The 25,980-nt window shown below is 39.2% G+C and overlaps 1 protein-coding gene across 1 annotated transcript in view; it reads left to right on the top strand.

Moving 5' to 3' along the window:
- myo15ab (myosin XVAb) overlaps positions 1 to 25,980 on the top strand; it is an 88,043-nt gene that overhangs the window by 27,269 nt on the left and 34,794 nt on the right. The window contains 28 exon segments of the mRNA XM_030127833.1: positions 457 to 618; positions 828 to 941; positions 1,033 to 1,091; positions 1,423 to 1,546; positions 1,639 to 1,734; positions 3,327 to 3,458; positions 4,093 to 4,150; positions 4,153 to 4,176; positions 4,179 to 4,216; positions 4,582 to 4,658; positions 5,991 to 6,045; positions 6,047 to 6,142; positions 6,725 to 6,772; positions 6,897 to 7,021; positions 8,213 to 8,330; positions 9,544 to 9,719; positions 11,731 to 11,848; positions 11,887 to 11,961; positions 14,893 to 14,974; positions 15,105 to 15,235; positions 15,354 to 15,449; positions 16,884 to 17,012; positions 17,120 to 17,226; positions 17,368 to 17,546; positions 20,503 to 20,575; positions 23,714 to 23,905; positions 24,002 to 24,084; positions 25,572 to 25,645. Coding sequence (XP_029983693.1) covers positions 457 to 618; positions 828 to 941; positions 1,033 to 1,091; positions 1,423 to 1,546; positions 1,639 to 1,734; positions 3,327 to 3,458; positions 4,093 to 4,150; positions 4,153 to 4,176; positions 4,179 to 4,216; positions 4,582 to 4,658; positions 5,991 to 6,045; positions 6,047 to 6,142; positions 6,725 to 6,772; positions 6,897 to 7,021; positions 8,213 to 8,330; positions 9,544 to 9,719; positions 11,731 to 11,848; positions 11,887 to 11,961; positions 14,893 to 14,974; positions 15,105 to 15,235; positions 15,354 to 15,449; positions 16,884 to 17,012; positions 17,120 to 17,226; positions 17,368 to 17,546; positions 20,503 to 20,575; positions 23,714 to 23,905; positions 24,002 to 24,084; positions 25,572 to 25,645 — 2,841 coding nt within the window.

The raw sequence follows: 25,980 nt of genomic DNA, 5'->3' as shown, positions 1-25,980 counted from the left end.
ATGTCTTTGGCTATTTACATCATTATTGGTGTGTGTCTGTGTGTGTATTGTACTGTAAAAATCTGTATTTAATTGCTTTATGGACATATTTCTTCTTCTTCTTCTCCTGTTTTATTATAGCTTCTGTGTACAACGTAACTGATTTCCTCATTAGGCATTCATTATTTTCAGTACATTGTTTATAGTTGAGTTAAAATGGTTTAATGTGAATTTCAGTTTGCATCCTCCAAATTAATTTTGCACTTGAGTACATTAAAAGCCTGTACTTTTTCACCTTTACCAGAGATTTTTTTTAATCTTCACTTCTAGAGTACTGAATGTGCACTTTTGCCATCTACTACATTTAAGAAAATAATAATTCCATAATCTGTAGTAAAATGCATTTTAAAAGGAATCTTCCAAACATGGGTGATAAGTCCATTACTGATAACAGTGTATGTGTTTATACAAATGCAGGGAGGGGACTGCATCATTGAGGGGAAAGATGACGCGGAGGATTTCAAGCGTCTGTTGGGTGCCATGGACATGCTGTGTTTCACCCCAGAGGAGCAAAACGGCATCTACAGAATCCTGTCCTCTGTTCTTCATCTGGGAAATGTCTTCTTCCAGCCACACCAGGTCTCTTGTTTTCAACACACACCACACACACACACACACACACACACACACACGCACACACCTACACACACACACACACACACGCACACACACACAGCCAGAGACACAGATCAGCTGTGTAAACGCCTGTACTTTCATGGATGAATGACGATGATATTGATGCATAATTGTAATATTGAGCGTGTGTATGTCCGTATGTGTGTCTGCAGGCTGACGGTCAGGAGGTTGCTTCGGTGGTGAGTGCTCAGGAAATCAGGGTGGTCGCGGAGCTGCTGCAGGTATCACCTGATGGCCTGCAGAAGTCCGTCACCTTCAAACTGACAGTGAGCAGAACACAATCATTTGACTTTAACTCACAGGTTCAGATAAAACAGTTGAAGAGCTGTAAGATAAGAGATGTTCTTGACCATGCAGGACACAGTGCGGGAGAAGATCTACACTCCACTCACTGTGGAGAGTGCTGTGGATGCCAGGTGAGGAAGTAAAAAATTAAAGTACTTGTTAAATGAAATGCTTCTGTCTGGAATTACCTAAATGAATGCCTGTGTCTGACACTTGTTGTTTGAGGCTTTTATGTGCTGTTTTTTTGTTGTTGTTTTTTTTGCCTTCATCTTTCCCTAAAATCATAGTAGCAGACTACAGAGAGGGAGTGAACACTCTTTGATATTCTCTTCCAATCTTTGGTAGAGGCATGTGAGGACAAAGGATGTCAGGGCTGGGGGGAGAGATTTTTCAGATGTCCTCTGTTTCCATAGGAACTGGGTTTTCTGTTTCCATAGAAACATTATTGTGTGTTTTTCGTAGAGATGCTGTTGCCAAGATCCTGTATTCGCTGCTGTTTAGTTGGTTGACAGAGCGCATCAATGGACGGGTGTACCCTCGCAACGAAGCCCTCTCCATCTCCATATTAGACATATATGGATTTGAGGTCACGCTAAAAAACAATTTCCTTAAGCACTAATTTGTGATGACTTACCTGTGTGTTTCAGCCCCCACATGTCTGCTCTGTTTACCCTCCAGGAGCTACAGGTGAACAGCTTTGAGCAGCTATGTATCAACTACGCCAATGAAACTTTGCAGTTCTTCTTTAACAGGGTCATCTTCCAGGAGGAGCAGGTCAGGGGAACAAAATACTTGTTTTATTTTTGTACAGCTACTGTGCATGGGTTATATCAACAAAAACTGTTATATCAACAAAAACTGATATGGGGATTAAAAAATATCCAAAACATCCTGTGTATCTTACCAACCACTTTTTTGACATTGAAATCACCTTGAAATTTCACTGAATTTATGTCTACACTTAGTATGGTACAGTATTTATTGTATTTTGTTAAATCAGTTAAACCAAGTACAAGTTGAATGTACAAACTATTGCATGGATTTGGGCAAGGTTTTTTTTTTAATTTTTTCATTTTGTCATTCTCATAAACTCCAGGTGCAACAATTATCAAGCACTAAATTTAGTGTTTCTCTAATGATTATGCATTAGTTTATTAACCTTATTTCTATTTAAAAGAATATGAATTATAAGAATAAGAGAACAGGTGAAGAACTGCTGTTGTGTGTCTTTCCACACTATGGAGGCATGGAGAAAGAAAATGAGAGGGAAACTGTTTATTTCAGTAGGTACAATAGTACACTTCATTGCCGATAGAAAATACACTCAATAAAAGTTTTTTATTTTCTGATTTACAGAGGCGAAAGAAAGAAATCAAGTCTTATAAAAATGCCATAACATATCCCATATGTTTCCTGAGGAGAAACCCCCCCCCCCCCCCCAAAAAAAAAAAATGCTTCTCTGTTTTTTTTAGAAGATGATCAGAAACAATATATATAGCAATTATAAAAGCCATATTAGGTGGAATCATGTCTTAATCATGAATCAATAATGGCCAATTTTTTCACACGATTCAAGTCATTGGTGTTGACAGATAGAAATGCCTGGTGAAAATAGCATATTGTCAGTATTTTAGAAACACCATAAAATTACACTTTCATGTTTTCCTGGGAGCTCATCCTAATAAGATGAAACAAGCTCCAGTTTACTGTCCTCTAGGTCATATCCTGGATCTAACTACCATCAAACAATAAATATAAAGTACTAATAAACAGTAACAGTAAGACCGCAGTGCAGAGACAACACAGCATGCGGAAGGGGCTGTATGCAACTCATCTCAATCAAACAGGGATGAGTGTAATGTCAGTACATGCATGTGCACATCTGCGTATGCACTATCTGTACATGTATGCTACGGATTAATCCGCAATTAATAGGACATTACAATACAGACAGACCTTGGCTGTGATATTCGCTGATGTCTAATATCAGTCTTCTTAGCAGATTATTATAGAGGTTTTTATTATCACTATCAGTTTACCATGACTGTGTATATTCAGATGTGACAGGCATGTTAAGGACATAGTGTTTGTGACAGCATGTACCTGCTTACATACGTTCATATTAACCACATATGCATTATGTATGCATTAATGCATGTGCAGCATGTAAACACCTGGAGTTCGACAAGTCCATTATCACCATTGTTTTGAACACAATTATTAATAAATACAACAAATTCACTGCATTTCTCCAATAGCACTGAACAGAGTAATTCTTCAACTGAAGTGAACATGACCAGCAGTGGAGTTAGAACACTTATACACAGCAGCCTGATGAACTTTGGTTGTTTGTGTTTTGTGCGTAGGAAGAGTACATGCGGGAGCAGATTGAGTGGCAACAGCAGCCCTTCAGCCACAACCAGGCGTGCCTTGACCTCATAGCTGCTAAGCCTCATGGGATACTACGCATACTGGATGACCAGTGTGGTTTTCCACAGGTACTCCCACATATTTTTCAATAAACTTTTACTTTTTAAGCCATGGGAAATTACTACAATTGATGCAAATGTTATTAAGCCAGGCTGATACAAAAAAAGCATCATACAAGCAGCAATAAAAGTTAATAATTCGGAACACATCCGAAGTATTTGCTGTCTTAGTTCACAAAGACCAAGTAAAATGAAGTTAGATTGAATTAAAAAAAAGTTTTGAATTCTTACTTTGTTTAGATGTATTGTGAAAAACAATAACCCATGATCCCAGTACCTGCACTGTAGATTTCAAAAGAAATTAGGTTAAAAAATCTCATTTATTGGATTTCCCATAAACTGAGACTGAAGTGTAATATAGCCAGCTCAGATCAATATAACACAGTCCCACACGCTCACTTAATTGCCTACATGCTGCTATCGTATCATTATTTTCAGGGCTCTTAATGTAGGAGACTGACTGAGCCCTTATTGAGATGAACGCGTTACATTATAACATGTGTCTGATGCTCCAAGTGTAATACGAACACAGCAGGTTAACTGACTGGAGACGATCTGCCTGTACACTTGGCAACATGTGCTTGTGCTGTACAGATTAGTTTCCATGGCTCACCAACCATTAACCATCTCCAATCATTGCTAGGCAACAGACCACACCTTCCTACAGAAGTGCCACTATCACCATGGTAACAACCCGCTCTATCCAGGCCAAAGATGCCACAGCCAGAGTCACCCTGAAACATTATGCTGGAAAGGTCACTTACCAGGTACTTGTATTTCTTTCTTCCTTCTTTTCTCGATCTTTCTTATACATATATATATAATATATATATCTATATATATATATATATATTATATATATATATATATATATATATATATATATATATCTAGTATATGTATGTGTGTTATGTGTTATATATATATATATATATAGATATATATATATTATATATACGCACACCACACACAACTATATCGTATATGTATGTAGGTATATATATATATGTGTGTGTGGTGGGTGTATATATATATATATATATATATATATATATATATAATAACACACACACACTCTTTTATTTTTCATTTTTTGCCATTGTCTTTTTGTCCTAACATTTTATAATTGCAGGTGCACAAATTCTTGGACAAAAACTTTGACATGGTCCGTCAGGATGTTGTGGACCTCTTCGTCCAAGCAAGAACAAAGTAAGATATGCAGATACACTCTTCCTCATGACTGTAGTCAGTTATTACTCAGTATAATGTAATTGCTCCATTTGAGTTGTACAGTATAACAATGTTATTACTGAAATGGTAGTGTAGGGAGGAAGGTAAGATTTTCAAGAGATGCTTGAAAGTTCTGAGATAAGAATTTTGAGAAAAAAAATGGATTATAAATTTTCTTGTGAAAAACTTGAACATGTCACGATTGAACGAGGAATGAAACTGAAATGCACAACTGCCAGAGAATATCTTACAATTAACAGTCTTTATTTTCAAATACAAAAAAAAGGATCACTCAGATTGAGGCAAGAGTTTAAAAAACAGAAGATTCAGAAAAACTCAAATCACTCAATTGTGGCAAAAGGTCAAAATACATGAAATTACAAGATAAGACAAAAATTACTCACAGAGGAGGAAAAAACTGGGAAACAGAATTTGTTAAAAAAAATTCAAAATCACCCAATGAGGAGAAACTGCAGTCCACTTGGTAATCCATATCTGTCTGGTCTCCTTCTTGTTGGCCACTCCTTCTCGCACCCTCCGATCTTCCTCCTCCATCCACCCTCACTGTTCCCTCTACCTATCTCACCACCATAGGGAGCAGAGCATTCAGCCACTCTGCTCCCCAACTCTGGAACTCCTTGCCACCGGAACTCAGAAATATCACTTCACTCCCTCTCTTCAATCCAAACTCAAAACCCATCTGTTTAGGACCCGCTTTCTCTTTGTGACCACAATTTCATTGTCCAATTTTTAACCTGCCTTTTATTTTTTACTCTGTTTATTGCTTGTTTTATATTCTCCTGTTTTACTGTACTGTAAAATATATTATTATTATTATTGTTTTTGTATTAAAAGTAACAAAAGAGCATTCAAGCAAGCACATGGAACAAGAGATTTACGAGAACTGACAAGACAAGGTGACAAGACGCTGGTTCTTCTGGCAAGGAAAAAGACAAACTGGCACAGTACAAAGGGAGAAAGGGACGATACATGCACACACTAGGTATCAGGGAACAGGTGGAAACCATCAGGGTGTGGGGTGACAATTAGACAAACAGGAAGGGCAAGTTGACAGAAACAGAGGGACATACTATTAACAAAATAAAAGTCACAGGACAAAAAACATAACTATAATCTCCTTGTTGTGACAGAACACAGTTAAATATGGTGGTAGGTTATTTCTGGTTAGCACGGCATTTGTATTTACACATCCTTTGAGTACCTAAATATTTATAAATACAAATATTCACCTGGTAAATGATAGAATACTCAGGTTTTAATTCCCGGTTTCTCTTGTGTGGTTTCTCTCAGGTTGTGTCGAGCCTCTTCATGAAGCCATTCAGAGTCTCTATCTCAGCAGAAGTCCGAACGCACGTCGTAACAGTGCGGTTCGCCGTTATCAGGCCAACACAGTCAGCGCAAAGTTTCAGAGCAGCCTGCAAGAGCTGATTGAGAAATGCAAAGGTCTCAGTAGAACCTCCACTCTTTTATACTGTTTGCATGAATTTGAACTATCATTCATCATCTCATCCTCTTCTGTGGAAATGGAGAAATGCAACAGAAATTGCCCAGTTCTGTTTATTAGGTTCACTTAGCATCTAATTTTAAATATTTATTAGAATCTCTTCCTTCTAAATGTAATATAAGTTAATGTTGGAAAGCTGATGCTGTAGTTGTCAGTGGAGAAAAGCTCTGTAAGTTCAATTATATCTGTCCAAAGTACAGAAAAACTTTATAGAGTTTATGATGTGAGGAATAGGGGCATGAGTCATTTCAAACAACCTGAATTTTGTTTCTTGAGGCAAAACTGCATAGTTTCCTTAACTTTCTTGTAAAGTGATTAAAAATAGTGTTTAGTGTTGTTTGACAGATACTTTCACTTTATTCACCCTAATTATGTCTTCGATATATGAGAGAAAATCACTCCGTAGATCACTTTGAAATACTTAATGTCTCCAACAGCTATATAATTTCCTTTCCTGAAGGGGAAAATATTTCCCTGCAACAAATCATTCATCATTCATTTGCTCTGATTTGTCTGTGGCAGGTGTAATCCTTATTTTGTGCGATGCATCAAACCAAACCATCATAAGGTATATGTGCAAGTTGGTTGACGTGTGTAGGTTTGCAGTGATAGTTTACATTTATATAATGTATAGTACATAACTCCTGACTTTGTATCTGTGCATTGCATCTGTGTGTAATGTGTGTGTGCAGGAATCTGGTGTGTTTGACATGGATCTGGTCAGCACTCAGCTGCGGTACTGTGGTATAATGGAGACCATCTATATCAGGAAAGACGGTTATCCATTCAGATTACACTTTCAAAGCTTCCTGTCAAGGTTGGTCATATAAAACCCTCAGATGTTTCTCTGCAGTTATTAATTTACATATTAGACCTATCTGTAAATAAATAAATGCTCATTAAAGTTCTTACATCTTTATTTTTTATTTGTACATACCCCTGCCCCAAAGGCCAGGGGTATGTACAGTAGATATACCAGGAATTCCATCCATCCTTCCATCTGTCTGTCCTTTCATCCTTCCATCCCGTTTCTTGGACACTATTCACCCGATTCTTTTCAAATTTCACACGTGTTCTTTACCACTAGGAGAGGTGCACTACACTGTTTGATGGCTGAATTTCAACTTTTGGATTTTTTAAATAATTCTTTTTAAATTTCAACTTGGACCATTTGTCCAACCCATTTCTTCGACACTATTCACCCAATTCTTTTCAAATTTCACACACATGTTCTGTACATGTGCCTTACTCTCAATTTTTCCTTTTTTTTTTTTTTTTTTTTTTATTTTTGAGCAGTTTTTAAAAAGATTGAAAGTTAAAACTCAAAATTAATCCCTGGGTCAGCAGGGTATCAGTGATCAGGAAGGGCAAAGTGTTGTAGGCAGGGGTATTAGTAAGCACTGCTAAGTTTTTCACTTGTTTTGTTTTCAGTTTAGTTTTACTTAATTTTATTACTGCATAAGTTAAGGTTTAATTGTTTTAGTTTTGTTGTGTTATTAAAAACTATTATGTTATTTTTATGTTAGTTTTAGATGATTCAGTAATTTTTCACTGCTAGTTTTAGTCTTAATTTTCAGAAACTTTAAGCCTTATGCTCATGTGAAATATATGATCGAATATTTTTTAGAGCACTTCAACATCCCCTTTAAATTTCTTTCTAGAATAGCCTTGTTTCTACTTAGCCTTCAAGTCCCGTTTCCAAGCTGTCAAAACCTCCTTGCCAAGCGATAAAAAATCTTAAAAAATCTTTTCATCTTGGCTTGAGTAGATTTCAGACATCTATTTCTGCTGTTTAAAAGAGAGATTCAGCTGATCTTGTAGCATCTTTGACCGCTGACTACTGAAGTAACCCGACTTACAATAAAAAACAATGTCAGCCTCCAAAACATGCAGTCACTAAAAACTTAGGATGGAATTGAAATGCGTGCCACAGCTGTCAGTTGTACTACTCTCATCTTTGTTTAGTTTGAAGTCAAATTGCAGTTTCTGTCTTGTATTGTTTACACAGGTACAAAGGCCTCCTCTGCCTGAAAGAGTGTCCACCTGCAGAGGCAGAAAATTGTGTCATTATGCTCCATAAGCTTGCTCCAGTGAAACCCGGTTCATATCAGGTGGGAGTCAGCAAGGTGAGTGGATAGTGTACACATTCAGATACACAATGTACAAGTTTGATTTAATCCTTCAGCTCTAGAAAAAATAAAGAGACCAGTGCTATTACTATTTATAGGTATGTGTGATGCAGTGGCCGGGCTGTCAAACCTCCATGTGCGGGTGCTTTAATGGTTTTATTGAATACGCACTCATACATCTTCAGACCTGGTGTTTGGAATCCCAACAATACACACCTGGATAAGGCAAATACCAGGTGAAAACTGTGTATTCAAACCAACATGGCAGATGTAGTGTTGGATGTTGTGTGTCGATTCAAGAGGCTATTACGACTTTTAGTCCAGTTGGATCCAAAGAGAAGTGAAGCCTCGGAATACATTTATGTGTCACCAATGAACCCTGGAGTATCAAAGTTGTCGATATGCAGATAAAGCTTTTGATTTATTGGAAATGACCTTGATTTATAGGGAACTTCTGTCATAAATTAATTGTTTAAGTCCACATATATTAAATGTTGCAAGTCAAAAGGACTCACACTTACTGTCCAATTGTGATCAGCTAGAGTATTACAGAAAATCAGAAGCGCCGTACAACGGTGGCAGCACTGATGAAACGGATGCTGTCATCCCATCAATACTCAGGCACATTTCTAAAATACATTGAGGTTCCGCTTGAGATTGAGAGTTCTAAAAAGCCCTGACAAGGACGCAGCCTATAGAATGAATGTCTTCTATCTGTGACATCATCTACCCTGTTTGATCTGTAATGTGACAAAAATCAATCAGATGTAATTCTTTATAGATGAAAAATATAGCCAGTTATCCTCCTCATACAGTGGACAATTTCTGGCAAAAGACACTGAAATTTGCTGCATCAGCACAACAAGAACACTGAACAAAATCTCATCATTTTATAACCGGCTATTGAAGTCTTCAGATGAACATTAGATGAAAAAGTCTATTGAGGTAATTGTCTAGAGCAAGTAAAACAGCAGGAAATTGGAAAAATGGGACAAAACTTGCGCATGAAAAACCAAATTTTGGACTTCCTGTCGGTGAAGGGTAGTGTAGGGATCAAGAAACTCGTGTCCTTCCATCTACCTCTTGATCACCTTCCACAGGTTTTCACGGGGTTCCAGTCTGACCAGTCTTCCAAAGCTGTACAGACAAATAACCACCACTGGGTTTAGGTTTGAGTGACTGTGTTCATCTGTTTGTATGTGTTTTCCAGATTTTCCTGAAAGAAGAGCTGTATCAGGTGTTGGAGGGGAAACGTGACAGTTTGCTGAACCTTGCTGCCATGACACTGCAGAGACATACCCGCATGTTTCTTTTGCGACAGAGCTTTATGAAATTAAGAGGTCGTATAATGCGCTTTCAAGCTCGCTGTAAAGGCCTCCTGACCAGGTAATGTGTCCTGGAACCTTCTGCCATGAAGTCCTCCTCTTGGTGCTTTAACTGCCTTCATTGCAGAACAAGCTTTCTTTCTTGAGTCTGGAGTTTCAGTCTTGAGAGCAGCAATTTAGGCTTTAAGTGTTTGGTTTCGCAGGGTTAAACAGGTCGGAACTTATCACAGATAGTGTGGTGCTTTTATCCTTGATGTGAGACGATTGGGCCAGACGAGACAGGTCATGCTGATCCGTCACTGTCATTCTGACGGAGTCTGAAAATGTGACGTGAATTTGCATTTTATTTAAATGTGTAAAAAATACTGAATTAATTAAGACATTAAAATGGCACTAAAGTCAAGGTCAGACCCTCTGACTCTAAAATGGAACAGAGATTGCTGGTCTCATCTTGATGAGGTTGGGGAAATGAATCATCATAGGACATGTTAAAAACGTGCACTGAAACTAAATGTGATTAGTAACAAAACTCACTTCATCACTTGGTCCATCTATACTTTTATTTAGTTCATTGTACTTATTAAAATAATTACATAGTTGCTAAGATCATGTAAAAATGTTAGATCTAATACCGTTTCTCATCATTGTATGTAGGATTTTCTGAAGGGGTACCGTAATGCTCTTTAGCTATTGACATGTTGGCTTTCAGAGCTGGAAGTGACCATATTTGGACAAAATGGTGAAAGGTTAGAGCCATATACAAGGTGTCATGGTTGAACTACTGCTAAACATTAGCTTACTGACTCCATAAACAGTAAACTTCATCAAGTGCTGTGCAACAGTCATTTTACAATCTTGAACCTGTTAACAGCTACAGTGGAGAAGTCTTATTTTTATTAAATGGATTCAAAGTCTGAATCAACAGGCGAGCAAGCTCTCTTACAGTCTTCTCTTTATCTGAGGTTTTATTAACACAGCAATGATTTAAAGATGGATCTGCAGATCATTTATTAGAGGTTTCAAAGAAAATGGAGAAAACTGTTTGAATTAATATTGTTTGAGAGATGTTTACTCTAAGTCTATGGGTGTCAGGGCTTTTTGAAGGCAACCCATTCACATTACAGCTTTAAGATACTTCCACACTGGTTTCATGTTGGAGCTGGCTGAGGTCCTCACCTCTTGGGTTATTACAGTAAGCTAAACTTCATGAATACTTGCATGTGACTATGAAATGTGAGCTGGGAGCTGGTCATTTATTGAAGTTAGCTAAATCCACTTCTAAGCTGAATTGTGCTGTGGCTCAGGAGGTAGAGCAGGTCTTCCACTAACCAGAGGGTTGGAAGGTCGACTATTTTACGAATGTGAATGAGTGTTTGGTGGTGGTCGGAGAGGCCATTGGCATGGATTGGCAGCCACATTTCCATCTGTCTTGCCAGGACAGCTGTGCCAACAGATGTAGTTTACCATCACCAATGTGAGACTGTGGAGTGAATGAGTACCAGATTCAGGGTGAAGCAGTGAAAAGCAGTATATAAATCCAATCTATTATTATTATTATTATTATTATTATTATCATTATTATTATTATTATTACAGCCTAGACTACAGTCTGAACACTGATTTGCCTGTGCTCTTAAATTCTTCACTGCATCTCTTCTGCTCACCTACAGCAGAAACAGATGCGACAGTAGCTACTGGTAGAAATTGAGTTTGCAAACATCAGAGAATAATGTATAGTCCAACACAAACTTTAAATAAGCTCATAAGCATGTTTAGAGCTAACATATTGCTTAGTATATACGAGCAGAGATTGCTGCTTATTTTTTGGGATGGAATTAATTTAGATATACGTACTTTGTGATTTTTAAGCATGATTTAGACTTAGTTCTGTGTTTAATCCATTTTTCTCTTTTGCAACAAACTCAAAACACATTTATTTCTGCTTTACACAGATTTTTATTTATCACACATTCATTTGCCACCAACTCATTTTTACATAAACATTTTCTCTGCTCTCTATTTTCATCTGTATTAATGAAGCAAATCTAATAATTAAGACTTTTCATGAACAGGAAAAGGGCTGTTCTGAGGAGAAAGTATCTCATCTGGTTCCGCTCAGTTGTGCTGCTTATCGTCAATCGACAGCGGTACATGAGGGTATGTGCACAAAGACTTTTTTTGTCTGTGTGTTAATGAGATCATGCTGTGGAGATCTACAGTATTTTAAATGAACAGTTGGGTGATGTGTGATACTGTTGTCTTTCTGTCAGACAGTGGTGCACCCTGCCAGGAAGGCGGAAGAGGTGAGTACCATGTAACACCCTTAGACTCCTGAGTCTAAATGCGCTTTCACACCTACGTTATTTGGTCTGGACCTTTGGACATTTTTAGTATGATCCAAAACATATTTGCAGAAACCTTCCACCAGACCAGGGTGAGCTCGATCTGGGAACTCTGAAATACAACTAAACTATAGCTGGTTCATTTACAGTCTGAAAATTAATTTTAGACATTACCTTAGGTTAAGCAAGGCTGTTATCACAAAAAATGAAATAGGGAGAAAAACAAGATTAAGAAGTTATTGCTTATTATACTTATAAATTCACAAAATGCTGTGCAATCATCTAAAAAAGGAGATGCAGTACGTTGATGATGACAGGTGGATGTTGCAGTTCATTACCAAATTGCAGTGTGAAAGCAAAACTAACAGGGTTAAATTTACATAATATTAAAAAATAGAACTAATGGCCCTGTAGCTTACCGGCCAAATTAAAGCTTTGGGAAATGTATCCAGATGCCATTTATTATCACCCAGTTATGTGTATTTAATGTATATTACAGAAATAGCCCAAGCTGAAAGCATGGACAGTTGGGATTTATTCTTTGATGGACCTGGCTTTGCTGAAACAAGTGTTTCACACATATTATTCTGAAAACAATGTGCATACAATAATGGCTTGATTGACTTACCATAGGTCAACTTTGGTCATAAATTGTAGTGAAATGTGTTGGCAATATATATCTCAAAGTATGTAACCATCAAATAACAATGGAAGGACTTTAAGGATCTATATTCAGCAAAGGGTGCCTGAATGCCTTTGGAATGAAAATATGGTATTTCAAGACGGGTCATCTATCACGGTATTTGGGGGGGCTGTGTGGTCCAGAGGGTTAGGTGATGGACAGATATACCAGAGGCTGGGGTTTGATTCCCAGCTTGGGCAATCCAAGAGTATTTCTGTATTAACATTCGCAAAGCCAAGAGCAAGGAGAGGCACCAGCTTCTCCAGGAGGAGGTTCGGGCAGGCGTGGAAGAAGAGAGAGCAAGCAGGATGGTGGGGCTGAGGCAGCAAGGAGCTTGGACAAAGTGGGAATCTGCAGAGCAGCGAAGGGTCACCTGGGATAACATCCTGCGAGCAGACTACCACAGAGTCCGTTTCCTGATCCAAGCTGTGTACGACAGCCTACCAAGCCCAGTAAATCTCCACGTCTGGGGCAAAATCGAGTCTCCAGCCTGTGCATTGTGCTCTGGGAGAGGATCCCTCGAACATATCCTCAGCGGCTGCCCGAGGGCACTTGCAGATGGCCGCTATCGCTGGCGGCACGACCAAGTGCTCAAAGCAGTTGCAGAGGCGGTTGCCTTGGCCATAACCACCAGTAGACAGCACCGCCCAAAGCCCATCACCTTTATCAAGGCTGGAGAGAGGCACCGCTCACAGCTTGGACCGGTGCCTGGCCTCCTTGCCTCAGTGGCCGACTGGAAGTTGAGAGTGGACCTGGTTAAGCAGCTGCGCTTCCCAGAGCATATCGCCCCAACCTCACTGCGTCCAGACATGGTCATCTTCTCCAACTCCACCAAAAAGGTGATCATGGTAGAGCTCACTATACCCTGGGAGGAGCACATGGATGAAGCCCAAGAGCGGAAATGTGCTAAGTACCAGGAGTTGACGGAGCAGTACAGGAGCAATGGCTGGGTAACTTTCTGTGAACCTATCGAGGTGGGATGCCGAGGCTTCTCAGGTCGGTCACTTTGCAGACTCTTAGCTAAGCTAGGGATTGTGGGCCTGGCGAAGAAGAGGGCCATCAAATCAACCACCGATGCTGCAGAGAGAGCCACTAGGTGGCTCTGGCTGAAGAGGGAAGCCCCATGGTCAACTGCTGCTGGGATGCAGGCTGGGACTTGATCACCCCAGTCGGGTCGCCTGGGCGAGGGTGTATGATGTTCGAACAGACCCGGAACACCCATTGACCCCAGGAAACATCACTGATGATGCATCCCAGCGCATCCACAGGATATATTCTAGAAGAAGTGTGGATCCTCACTTTGTGGTCATGTACATTTGTGCATGTGAAAGATCCTGGGTGGTAGAAGCTTCAGTGGATCAGAGTACTAAGTAAAGTGGCATACATGTACAGAATCTCCTGTTACAGTGATGAACAAATTCAAATCCAGTTTAATGGTGCCAAGCGAATCAGCATATAGCTACCATGTTTTAGTCATATTCCAATCAGATCTGGAAAAAATTCAAATTCCAACTTGATATCATTGATACTTAGTGATTTATTGCATCGATCCACTTCCTATCTCTTATAATAGGGACATTTTTCAAAGTGGCACCAAATCCATAATGAGATCCGGATCCAAATAATTTCACTAACTTTTGTTGACATCATCATAAAGAAGCTGCATACCAAGTTTGAAGTCAATCGGAATTATAGTTTTGGAGAAGAAGACGATTGAAAGTTTTGTAACGGACGACAGACGACGACAGACGCTGCCGGACACCGCATGACCACAATAGCTTACGGCCTATCAGCCGGTAAGCTAATAATAATAAAAACAGCCTAGTTCTGAGGGGCAACACGATGGTGCAGTGAATAGCACTGTCGCCTCACAGCAAGAAGGTCTTGGGTTTGATTCCAACCAGGGACCTTTCTGTGTGGAGTTTGCATTTTCTCCCTGTGCGTGGGTTCTCTCCACATTCCTCCTCCAACATGCACTGATTGGTTAATTGTTCAACCTACAATTGCCCATAGGTGTGAATGTGAGAGCGATTGACTGTTAGTCTCTGTATGCCTATGTATATGTGTACCCCACCTTCACCCATAGGTACCAGGGATAGGCTCCAGCACCTCCTCTCAAGGAGAAAGTTGTTCAGAATATGAATGAACTTAGCTACTCATATTTGGTTTAGGTGTTTAACGTTGAGTTTTGGTATTTGTAATGTGTGCAGGATCGCATCAATAGAGAAGTGGTGAATGTGACAACACTGCCCATCCCTGCTGAACTGGCAGCCCTTCTGCAGGCAGCTTCAGGTAGACGCACACATTCCGTCAGGGCTAAAAATAACCTTCTACCAACAGATGTGTTCCATCCTGTTTGCAGGTGAGTTCTACAATATTTACTGTTGTGTTTCTGTGGTGACACATTTCTGTGTGTGTTCAGGTGGTGCAGAGCTGCACTCAGACTGCTTGGCAGTGGTACAGGCTCCAAAGGTTCAGGTTGAACCTCAGATGACCCTGCCCCTGGATATCAACAACTACCTCATGACTCACTACATTCGAGCCATATTTAGGGTAAACATGCTCACAGTCAAATACACACAAAAGCAAATTATCTGTATTTGTGAACATGTGAATACAACATATGTTAACCACAGATAAAAAGCCTGTATCACTGTGTGGTCATTTGTAGGAGCCATTGTTTGGGATGCTGACAGCTCCAGTGGAGAATTCTCTGCTCAGACTGGATGAGGAACTTAAACCCGGAGCCCTGAATGTTTTTACCCTGGTAATGTTGCAGTCAGATATTACTGGGAACTCTTGTATCCAGGGGTCTTCACAGCTGCTAAACTGTTGCATATCAAGACATTAAACCCAGATTAATTTGCTTATTCAATGTATATTTATAATCCTCCTAAATCTGCTATACATGTACATGCAAATTGTATCCATCCCTTGTTCACAGCAACAGAATGTCAATGAAAGCATATAATCCGTAGGAGCTCTTTACCTGACACTGTAAAAATGTTTAGATTATGTTTATGTCAAAGACACTAATAACCATATAGCTCCTGAAATGATCCATCATTAACATAAGATCTTTATGTTGTTGAGGAATTTGTTGTCCACCTTCCAAACAGCTGCAGCAATAATAATCCATCCAGAGTTTATTGTGGCTCAGAATAATCCATAAAATATTTATAACCGTCTATCCTGCCGCAGTGTTAGATTAGGGCTTCCTCACAGCTACAACCTACTGTCTGTAAACAGTTGTAAAGCACTGTTCAAAAAGGTTGAAGTACTGTTTTGAGAGCTATGCATAGGTCAGATAGGTGTCTTTGTTTTAATTCTTCTAAGTGATCAAAGTATGTCCGACTTGGAACAGATGTTAAATTGATAGTGTGCTGTTTTAACTATTCAGTGTTGACTCTCATGTGGGAACTTTGTTTTTGCCCTCCAGGGCTCTGAACCATCACTGAACTGAAAACTATGAATAGAGATGTGTGGTTGCATCTGCAAATACCAACTTCTAATAGTAATAAGTTACTAATACGTTTTTTTCTGTTAATGTTATTTTTATTGAACTTGAGTAAATGTAATTAGATGAGATCTAACTCAAGAAGAGCCCACTTGGTAGAAAACTACAAGGGAATTCAGAAAAACCAAAAAGCCACCAGAAAACACCTACCGTCACTTTGAAGATGCTCATATTGTAACACTCATTAAGGCCTGGAGGGTTACAATGAACACATCGCCAAAGTCCAGCTTCAGTGTGATTCACTGTGCATTGACAATACTAATACAGTATTTGGATCTATGGCCCATTAAAGCATGCAACAACAAAAAATTCACTAATTATACTGAAAAGTTGATTTTTAAAAATTAATTTATGTCTTAATTTTGATTAATTAATCTGAGTGTAAAGGAGTAAGTAAATCCTTTGTATGCAACATATTGGAGAATATACAGGGAACACTGGTAATAAGAACAATGATTTCTATAAACAATAAACCTTAAAGAAATTATTTACTGTACAAATAATTAAATACTCAAGTTTTCCTTCACATCATTCATACCGTACATACATTGCTTTTTCAATTTGGATTAAAAATTGGTCTCAAATTGCCTTCACACTGGCCTCAGAAGTCTGTAGAAGTCTTGAACTTAAAAACTTGATTGGTAGAGTAGGTGTGTGTTATAAAGGCTGTGTGTGACTTTACAGATACTAAGGTTCATGGGTGATCCTAATCTGAATGGGGCTCAGGAGAATCTCTTTGGAAACTACATCATCCAGAGAGGACTTGCAAATCCCAGCCTCCGAGATGAGATTCTGGCCCAGGTAGCCAATCAGGTGAGTCCCAGCCTCTATTACCCCACCAGTTCAGCTTCAGCATATTTTAATAAGAATTTCACATTATTACAACCATGTTTTTTTTCATATTCATTGTTTTCCATTAGGTTTGGAGAAATCCAAACATCTTGAATTCAGAGCGTGGGTGGCTCCTCCTCTCCTCCTGTCTTTCTGCCTTCTTACCCTCTCAGAGGCTGGCCAAGTACCTGCTCAAGTAAGACACAATTGCAGGGAATATGTTTTATTACTATATAAAATGTCATTAATGTTCAAGCATTGGTCATCAATTCTGTATGTGTTGATGTATTTTAAGCAGTTGTTATGCACACATTTTAGCCTGTGTTTGTTGCTGTAGGTTTGTGTCTGACTATGGACCTGAGGGCTATGACTGTGTGTGTCAGCACCGTCTGCTTCAGGCTCTGCAGAGGCTCAATGTGGGACCTGAGTACATCCGGACGTACCCGCCTTGTCTTCTGGAGTGGACTGCCAATCGCAAGAGAGCTCACACTGTCCTGCACATACACTGCTTTGACGGTAAGGACACAAAAATACACACAGTAGTTTGTCACCCAAAGTGATTTTAACTGATTTTATAATAATGATAATACTGCAGAATAGAAATACCCAAGCCATGTCAACATTTTACTCTTCACTCTGTGAAGTGTATTTTTGTACTGTTTGTACTTAGTAGCAGCCTATACTTTTACAGTTTTTTATCTAACATAATTATCTACTCTAACCTCATACTAATCCCATTGTATTGCCAAAAATATTTAATACATTTCGCTGCATGTTATAGTTAATTATTACATATTGCTTAGTTTACATGTTGTCAGCTGCTAAAGCCACAGGTGCATTTTGAATGGTTGAATGAATGGTTTTGAGGAGTAGGGTTAAAAAAAACCCAAAACATTGTAGTCATCACCCTGCTGACAATAAAAGCATGACTAACATTTCTCTATGACGTTTAGTACAATGTCTCTGACTTTCACTGTATCTGTAAGACAAGGACAGAGCTTTTACCATTGTTGCTCCAAACCTCTGGAACTCCCTCCCACCTTCTATCCGACACTGCTCCAACCTCAACACCTTTAAATCCCTTTTAAAAAGTCATTTATTTAAGTTTGCTTTTAATGTTTAATCTTAATGTTTAATTGTTTTATATTTGTATACCTGCCTTTTGCACCTGCTTTTATCTGTTTTTAATGTGTTTGGTTTCTGTTTTTGTCTGCTGTATGTAAAGTGTCTTTGAGTTCTATGAAAAGCGCTATATAAATAAAATGTATTATTATTATTATTATTATTATTATTATTATTAAGTAGAATTAAAAAGCTGATTTTACTTCCATTGTGTGTCCATTTACAATAAAATTAGAATCAATTCAGGGTTCCTGCAGGGTCTTAAAAAGTCTTAAAAGTCTTGAATTTACAAATGTGCATTCAATACCTTAAAAAAGTCTTTAAAAGGTATTAGATTTTATATGGTAGGTCTTAAGTTATGTTGCCATAAATATGTTTAAATGTGTTTGTTTAATGTCTGAGCTCCAAATTCGGTAACGTTAGTCAACTCAGTTCCACCCGTTCCAACCCGACAATTTATATTGAAATTAGGAACCAATTATTGCCAACTTTGCAGCCCCCCAGTGAGAAATGACTTAGAACGGTGGGAATCAAGACGTTGGAGTAAAAAAACACATTTTTCTAAATTCTAGGAGTCATGAATTTTTGACAGTATGGCTGTGAAATGGGCATTAAATTCTGTTCTAAATAGTCTTAAAAAGGGCTTAAAAAGTCTTAAATTTAACTTGTAGAAACCTGTAGGAACCGTGCAACTATAATAGCAATGTAGCATTCGTCTATATAAGTCGAATTGAAGTTGAACACACTTAACAAATAGATGAAGCAGTATATGCAACACAACACATTTAAACAAACCTAATGACTGTGTTAGTAAACTTCACATTAATGACCGGTCAAAAACAACCATACATTCTATAAACAGCAGTGGCCCGTCTTTGGCATTTGTTTGGATTCAGAAAATAGTGTCACTTACCAAAAAACATGCTCAAATGGTGTGTTTTTTTAATCCATCTGTACAGACTGGAGCTACTACTCATGAAAGTCATCCCATCATTTGAGTATCCCTTTAGCTAACACTGTATTTGTACATAGTTTTGCCAGGTAGTGTTGTTGCTATTTTTCTATACTCAAAACTTCAGTGACTGTAGCTCAGTATTTTTCCTTGTCGGGTATGTTATGTTGTGTAAACATTCATTTTCTTACAAAAGTTTATTCCTTGTGCTTCCACACTGCAAACGTTTTTGCTCTCCATGTCTGTGTGTACATCACTGACATTATCAATCGCTGGCCCAGTCACAAATATTTAACATGGTTGAGAATATCTTTGCAAGTATGACTGATGATGACTCATTATAAAGACTGAAGTTTCACTGATGGTAAGACCAGTTATCAAGTCCAAACCGCATTCACAATTACCTGACATTTCTTCCATATATCTTATATATAAGTTATGTTGTATAGAATATAGATGAAAGATAGATGAAGGGATGTATTTCGGTTTGCTGTGGTAAAATGCTTCCTGCAATGAACTAGCGACACATCCAGGGTGTACCCCACCTTCACATGTTGATAGCCAGGACCCTCTGGAGGATTAAGCAGTTTGGAAAATGAATGAATGAATGTTGTAAAATGCCCTGTATTACTTCATCATCACTCAAAGTCCAACACTCACAGTTTGTAAAGATCTATTTCTACATGATAAAGTATCAGTGATGTGTTATACTAATGTTTTACTAATTGCCAACTGGAGTTGTATTTGTACTACATGTTGGATTCTAGCTGGGGGGTAGATCGTTCCAAATCTAAAGTTTATTACATTAAAAAGTGTTTGCATATTGTCAAGTTTCATAAATCATTGATTAAAAAAGTTAAAAATTCAACATCATCCTCCTGGCACCAAGAAGCTGGCTGTGAACCACAGCATATTTACTTTCAATCTTTCAATCTGGAACATCGTTGCAGGTCGTTTCCCTTGACTCTCTTTCCCATTTCCTGCCATTACTAGATTTTTACTAATTAAAAACAAAAATACTGAAAAAAGATCAAGTGCTTTGTTCTATTTTGGCTTTGATTTCCTCTGTCTGAACCACCCTGACAGTCTTTTCTGTCTTGTTTTCACCTGAGCTCACTATTCAGCTCTGAAGAGTTATCTGTCTCTCATTTCCTTCTCTCATCCAGCTAATCTGTCTTGTGGCCTTTTGGCAACTGCACTGAGGATAAAACAACACCCGATACTCGCTTTGCTTCACCGGCTGAGTTTGTTGGCCCCGGTTGTTTGTGAGGTTGTGGGTAATTTTGTTTAATGTTAGAGAGAAAATTGTAAAACATGAAACACTAAACTTCCATTTTTTCAGCTTTTGTTTTTTTTTATTGCATATTATATTAGAAAAGTGTGTCCATTCTTCCGTAGGTATGTCCTTCCTGTGTCCTCTACACTCCTGGACAACGGGAGAAGAGATGGCCAAAGACATCTTACACCACAGGTATCAGCTTACTCCAAAATGTGTGCACCTCAATATGAAAAGGTTAAAAAAGCAAATAAAGACGAATGTAAGCACAGTATTCCCATCATGAAGATACAAAGTGATGTGCATTTATGGATTTAAATGCATCATAAACAATATGGTTGCAGAGATGTCTGGACTCTATTGTGGTTTAATCTAGCTGTATTGTTATTTTTTGTTATGTATGTTGTATTTTCATTACATTGTGTCTGTACAGCTGTTATATTACAAGATTCACAAAATTCAATGTAATTAATTTTTAGTCTTTTTCTTTTACATTGACAGATAGTAACATTTAGCAAACAAACAAAAGCAAAACAATAACGGTACCACAATAAGTTTTAGGCAGTCCCTTGGTGTCACATGTTTTAGAGGCACTATCTGTCCATGAAAGCTCTGGGTCTAATAATCCCTATGGTCAACATGATTGACAAACTGGCTGAAAAATACCAGGGCACACAAAAAAAGTTGATATCAGTGTATCAACAAATGGACTTAGTGTGTTTGGATGACTTATACACTATATTGCCAAAAGTACTCACTCACCCATCCAAATAATCAGAATCAGGTGTTCCTATTACTTCCATGGCCACAGGTGTATAAAATCAAGCACCTAGGCATGCAGACTGCTTTTACAAACATTCGTGAAAGAACGGGTTGCTCTCAGGAGCTCAGTGAATTCCAGCGTGGAACTGTGATAGGATGCCACCTGTGCAACAAATCCAGTCGAGAAATTTCCTCACTCCTAAATATACCACAGTCAACTGTCAGCTGGATTATAAGAAAGTGGAAGTGTTTGGGAACAACAGCAACTCAGCCACGAAGTGGTAGGCCACGTAAACTGACGGAGCGGGGTTAGCGGATGCTGAGGCGCATAGTGTGAAGAGGTCGCCAACTTTCGGCAGAGTCGTTGGCTACAGATCTCCAAACTTCATGTGGCCTTCAGATTAGCTCAAGAACAGTGCGCAGAGAGCTTCATGGAATGGGTTTCCATGGCCGAGCAGCTGCATCCAAGCCATACATCACCAAGTGCAATGCAAAGCGCCGGATGCAGTGGTGTAAAGCACACCGCCACTGGACTCTAGAGTAGTGGAGGCGCCTTCTCTGGAGTGACCAATCGCACTTCTCCATCTGGCAATCTGATGGACGGGTCTGGGTTTGGCAGTTGCCAGGAGAACGATACTTGTCGGACCGCATTGTGCCAAGTGTAAAGTTTGGTGGAGGGGGGATTATGGTGTGGGGTTGTTTTTCAGGAGCTGGGCTTGGCCCCTTAGTCCCAGTGAAAGGAACTGTGAATGCTTCAGCATACCAAGACATTTTGGACAATTCCATGCTCCCAACTTTGTGGGAACAGTTTGGAGCTGGCCCCTTCCTCTTCCAACATGACTGTGCACCAGTGCACAAAGCAAGGTCCATAAAGACATGGATGACAGAGTCTGGTGTGGATGAACTGGACTGGCCTGCACAGAGTCCTGACCTCAACCCCATAGAACACCTTTGGGATGAATTAGAGCGGAGACTGAGAGCCAGGCCTTCTGTCCAACATCAGTGTATGACCTCACAAATGCGTTTCTGGAAGAATGGTCCAAAATTCCCATGAACACACTCCTAAACCTTGTGGACAGCCTTCCCAGAAGAGTTGAAGCTGTTATAGCTGCAAGGGTTGGACTGACGTCATGTTGAACCCCATAGACTAGGAATGGGATGTCACTTAAATTCATATGTGAGTCAAGGCAGGTGAGCAAATACTTTTGGCAATATAGTATATGAAGCGAAGTTGGCAAAATACAATGTTTATTGACATCGTAGTCAAAGAAGTACTTAGACTCTTAAAGAAATACTAATAAATTAAATTAAAGTAATTCTGTAGAACAGTGTTTCTCAATGGGGGCGGTACCATCCCCCAGGGGGCGTTGGATAACCATCGGGGGGCGTTTGGAAGGAGAAAGATGAGAAGAGGGCGCTGAGACCGAAATGGGGGCATTTGTCTGTATAAGTATCAATATCAAGCTGCATGTTATGTCAATGGCAACATTATGTGCCTCCTCCAGTCATGTTGGGCCCTTGCTACAAGAAAGTCACTGGAAACAAACTGTCGGAGCTGGGGGGGGGGGTTGTTGTTTAGTGGTCCATGATTGTCAGTGCGGGGGGGGGGAGATAGTGGTCCGTGATTAGTGGTGGTGGTGGGGTGTCAGTGATTGTCGGAATCCCCCCTTGACAGTTACTTACTGAGGGCTATAATCGCCCCCAACAACATATTACCCAAACACCCCACCCCCCGGCTGCAGTGTTAGGAGAGTCATGATAACGTAAAGGGGTGTTTGCTCAAAATAGGTTGAGAAAACTGCTTTAGAAGTACAAGTCCTGCATGAAAACTGAAATCAAATTACGGAAGTATTAGCAACAAAACTGATTTTTGTTGCCTCTGATATATATTTTCCTGTGGACCATCATTAGATTATGAACAGTGATGCATGTTACTGTTGTTTCTACTGGAGGTGGAACTAATCTGACATACTTATATTCATCTTCATAAACAGACACCTGATAAAACTTATTTTTAAGTTTGTGCACTTTTTCGTGACGTATTGGATAATCTTAAGATTTAAAGTGAAACCATGTGAAAAGTGTCGAGGGAAAAATTACTTTTTTGGTGTTAACAAGTCACAGATGACTGAAAAGTGAGCCAAGTGTACACTGTAAGATCTCAGAAAACAAAAAGCCTGGAAACTAATTTATCAATATGTTGTATTTTAAATATTTGTTATATTATTTGCCGCTGAAAACTTCATCTGAAAAGTATCTAAAGCTGTCAGACAAATGTAGTGGAGTAGAGGTATAATTTTGCCACTGAGATGCAGTGTAGTAGAAGTACTGTATTTCTTTTTACCACTGGTTGACAAAAACTTTTACAGAAGAATATGAGGTTGAATAACGGGTAGAAAATGTTTTTTGCACAACAATATGATTTTATGTCCTTATTATTGTGCATTGCTTGCTTACTTTGTCTGTGTGTGTGTGTGTGTGTGTGTGTGTGTGTGTGTGTGTGTGCGCATGCGTGTGTGTGTACATGTGCGTGTGTGTGTGCGGGTGTGTGTGTGTGTGTATGGTGTTTAGAGGTGTGACCGAGGGTCGTCAGGGCTGGTCGGTGCTGCTGAAGGAGCCCGCGCAATGGGTGGAGCTGGAGGGATCAGACTATGTCCTGGACTTGATGTCTGACCTGGAGCTTCCCGCTGACTTCCCCAAACACAGCAGTTACTTCATCATTTCTGCACAGGAACCAAGCAGAGTGCGGGCCAATGCCAGCATGTGAGACACACATGTACTCATGAAGTGTCAAACACAGTCTCATGAAGAAGATGCAGGTCTTGAAGTGTGTTTCTGTCTTGTGATCCTGTTTTACAGAAGCCTGTTGGGTGGTGGCTTTGATAAAAATGAGGATGTCATATCTTCTACTATACCAGGCTCTGAGGGAATCTCTAGTCAAGGTATTCACATACATTAACACATACATGCTCACAGATGTATGATGATCACCATATGTTCAATTACATTGTCCTCTATATGATGCACAATCAGTAATGGCAGAAGCCCTATAATGTCTAACCATTTGATGATTTTGTGACTGTTAGCATTAGACATCACAGTCAGTCTGATTATATTATAATCCTGAGAATCTGACACATTTTGCTTTCAAAATTAGCACCCCATCATCCATGTAGAATTGCGTTTATGTATTTATTGCAGCAAGGTGATGTGCATATTAAGACACAAAAGTTGAGTTTTTCAACAGTAGTAGGTAGATACTTAACGATCTTGTCACTGAATCATTGTCAAAATAAACACTTTAAACTTTTTACATGAAGATTAAGAATGATTTCAATCCACAAACAGCTCTGCTGTGTCTACTCCACAGACAATTAAATCATTATCATTTGACAGTGTTCAACATGTCAAAACTAGAACGGAACTCAGCCAATAGTCCACTGTTGTTCTCGATACACAATAAAAAAACAAACATACCACTGATCATGACCTGTTTTTCTCCTTTGGTACCATTTGTTAGTTTAACCCTTTGCTTAAAATCTTAGCTGTTCCACTACTGATGAAAACATGACGCTAACTGAGTTTTTAGCTTGATTCAAAGTTATCTGTTCTCCAACATCAGCATTCTCCTAATATTGTGACAATTTGTCTTGAGGTAATGCAGAACAGATATTTTTAGCCATGACAGTAGACATTTTTGATGAACTTTGTTTATTTTAAATTTTGCTTTTGATAGTCAGAGTAAGATCTGAGAAATAGAAGTGCCTATGTACAGCTACATAACAGACAATAGAGCTGACGTGAATGGACTTCTACTGCCTCAAAATGTAACCTGTCTCACAAAGCAACCATTTTTTAAATTTTAAATCTCATTAGGTGACAAAATTAATTAATGGATAAGGTGTTAAAGATCATCACCGAGCTTGCCAGATTGTTATGATATTATCACTTTTTGTAAAATAGGGGTTTGTTGAATTAATGGAGTCACTACTTAGATAGGACTCATTCACTCATTTAGACAGAACAGCTTCTGGTCTCCTTTGAGGACCTCAATGCTGTGATGTGTTGACTCCCAGGAAAGGTCATTTCATGTTGGAGGTGCAGAGGATTAAAAATAAACCTAACCTAACCTAACCTAACCTTTTCTCATTTCTCCTCTCCTCTCCTCTCCTCTCCTCTCCTCTCCTCTCCTCTCCTCTCCTCTCCTCTCCTCTCCTCTCCTCTCCTCTCCTCTCCTCTCCTCTCCTCTCCTCTCCTCGTTTGTCTTCTCTTCGTTTCTCCTCGTTTCTCCTCTCCTTTCCTTTCCTCTCCTCGTTTCTCCTCTCCTTTCCTCTCCTTGTTTATCCTCTCTTCTCCTTGTTTCTCTTCTTCTCGTTTCTCCTCTCCTCGTTTCTCTTCTCCTCATTTCTCCTCTCCTCTCCTCTGACAGACTTGGAGCCTCAGAGAGGAATGGATCGTTATCTCGATAGCCTGTTTGACCCTGTACTCTCTGATGGAACTGGAGTAAGTTGCATAACTCAACATGCACACAAGCGATTTTCTCTTTGACGTACATTCCTCCAGCTTCAAGTGGTGGGAGACGGTTGGAAATTTGTCATTTTTGCAATTTACACTTCACATCTATGTGTCTGATTTTTCTTGACCATCAATTTTCACTTTTCTGCTGCTATGAAAATCATTGTTGTAGAGATGTCTGGTACTTGATGACTGAGTTAGAGTTCTTTGTATTTAGTTGGGGCAATGATGCAATGAATGCTGGCCCTCTTGAATCTATCAGTCTTCAGCTGGGACGGCGATGTGGTGAATGTTAGCCGTGCTATCGGATGTAGGTGACAGGA

Source organism: Sphaeramia orbicularis, chromosome 1 (assembly GCF_902148855.1).
Source record: "Sphaeramia orbicularis chromosome 1, fSphaOr1.1, whole genome shotgun sequence".
NCBI classification, from domain to species: domain Eukaryota; kingdom Metazoa; phylum Chordata; class Actinopteri; order Kurtiformes; family Apogonidae; genus Sphaeramia; species Sphaeramia orbicularis.
This window is presented reverse-complemented; position numbering and strand designations above follow the sequence as displayed.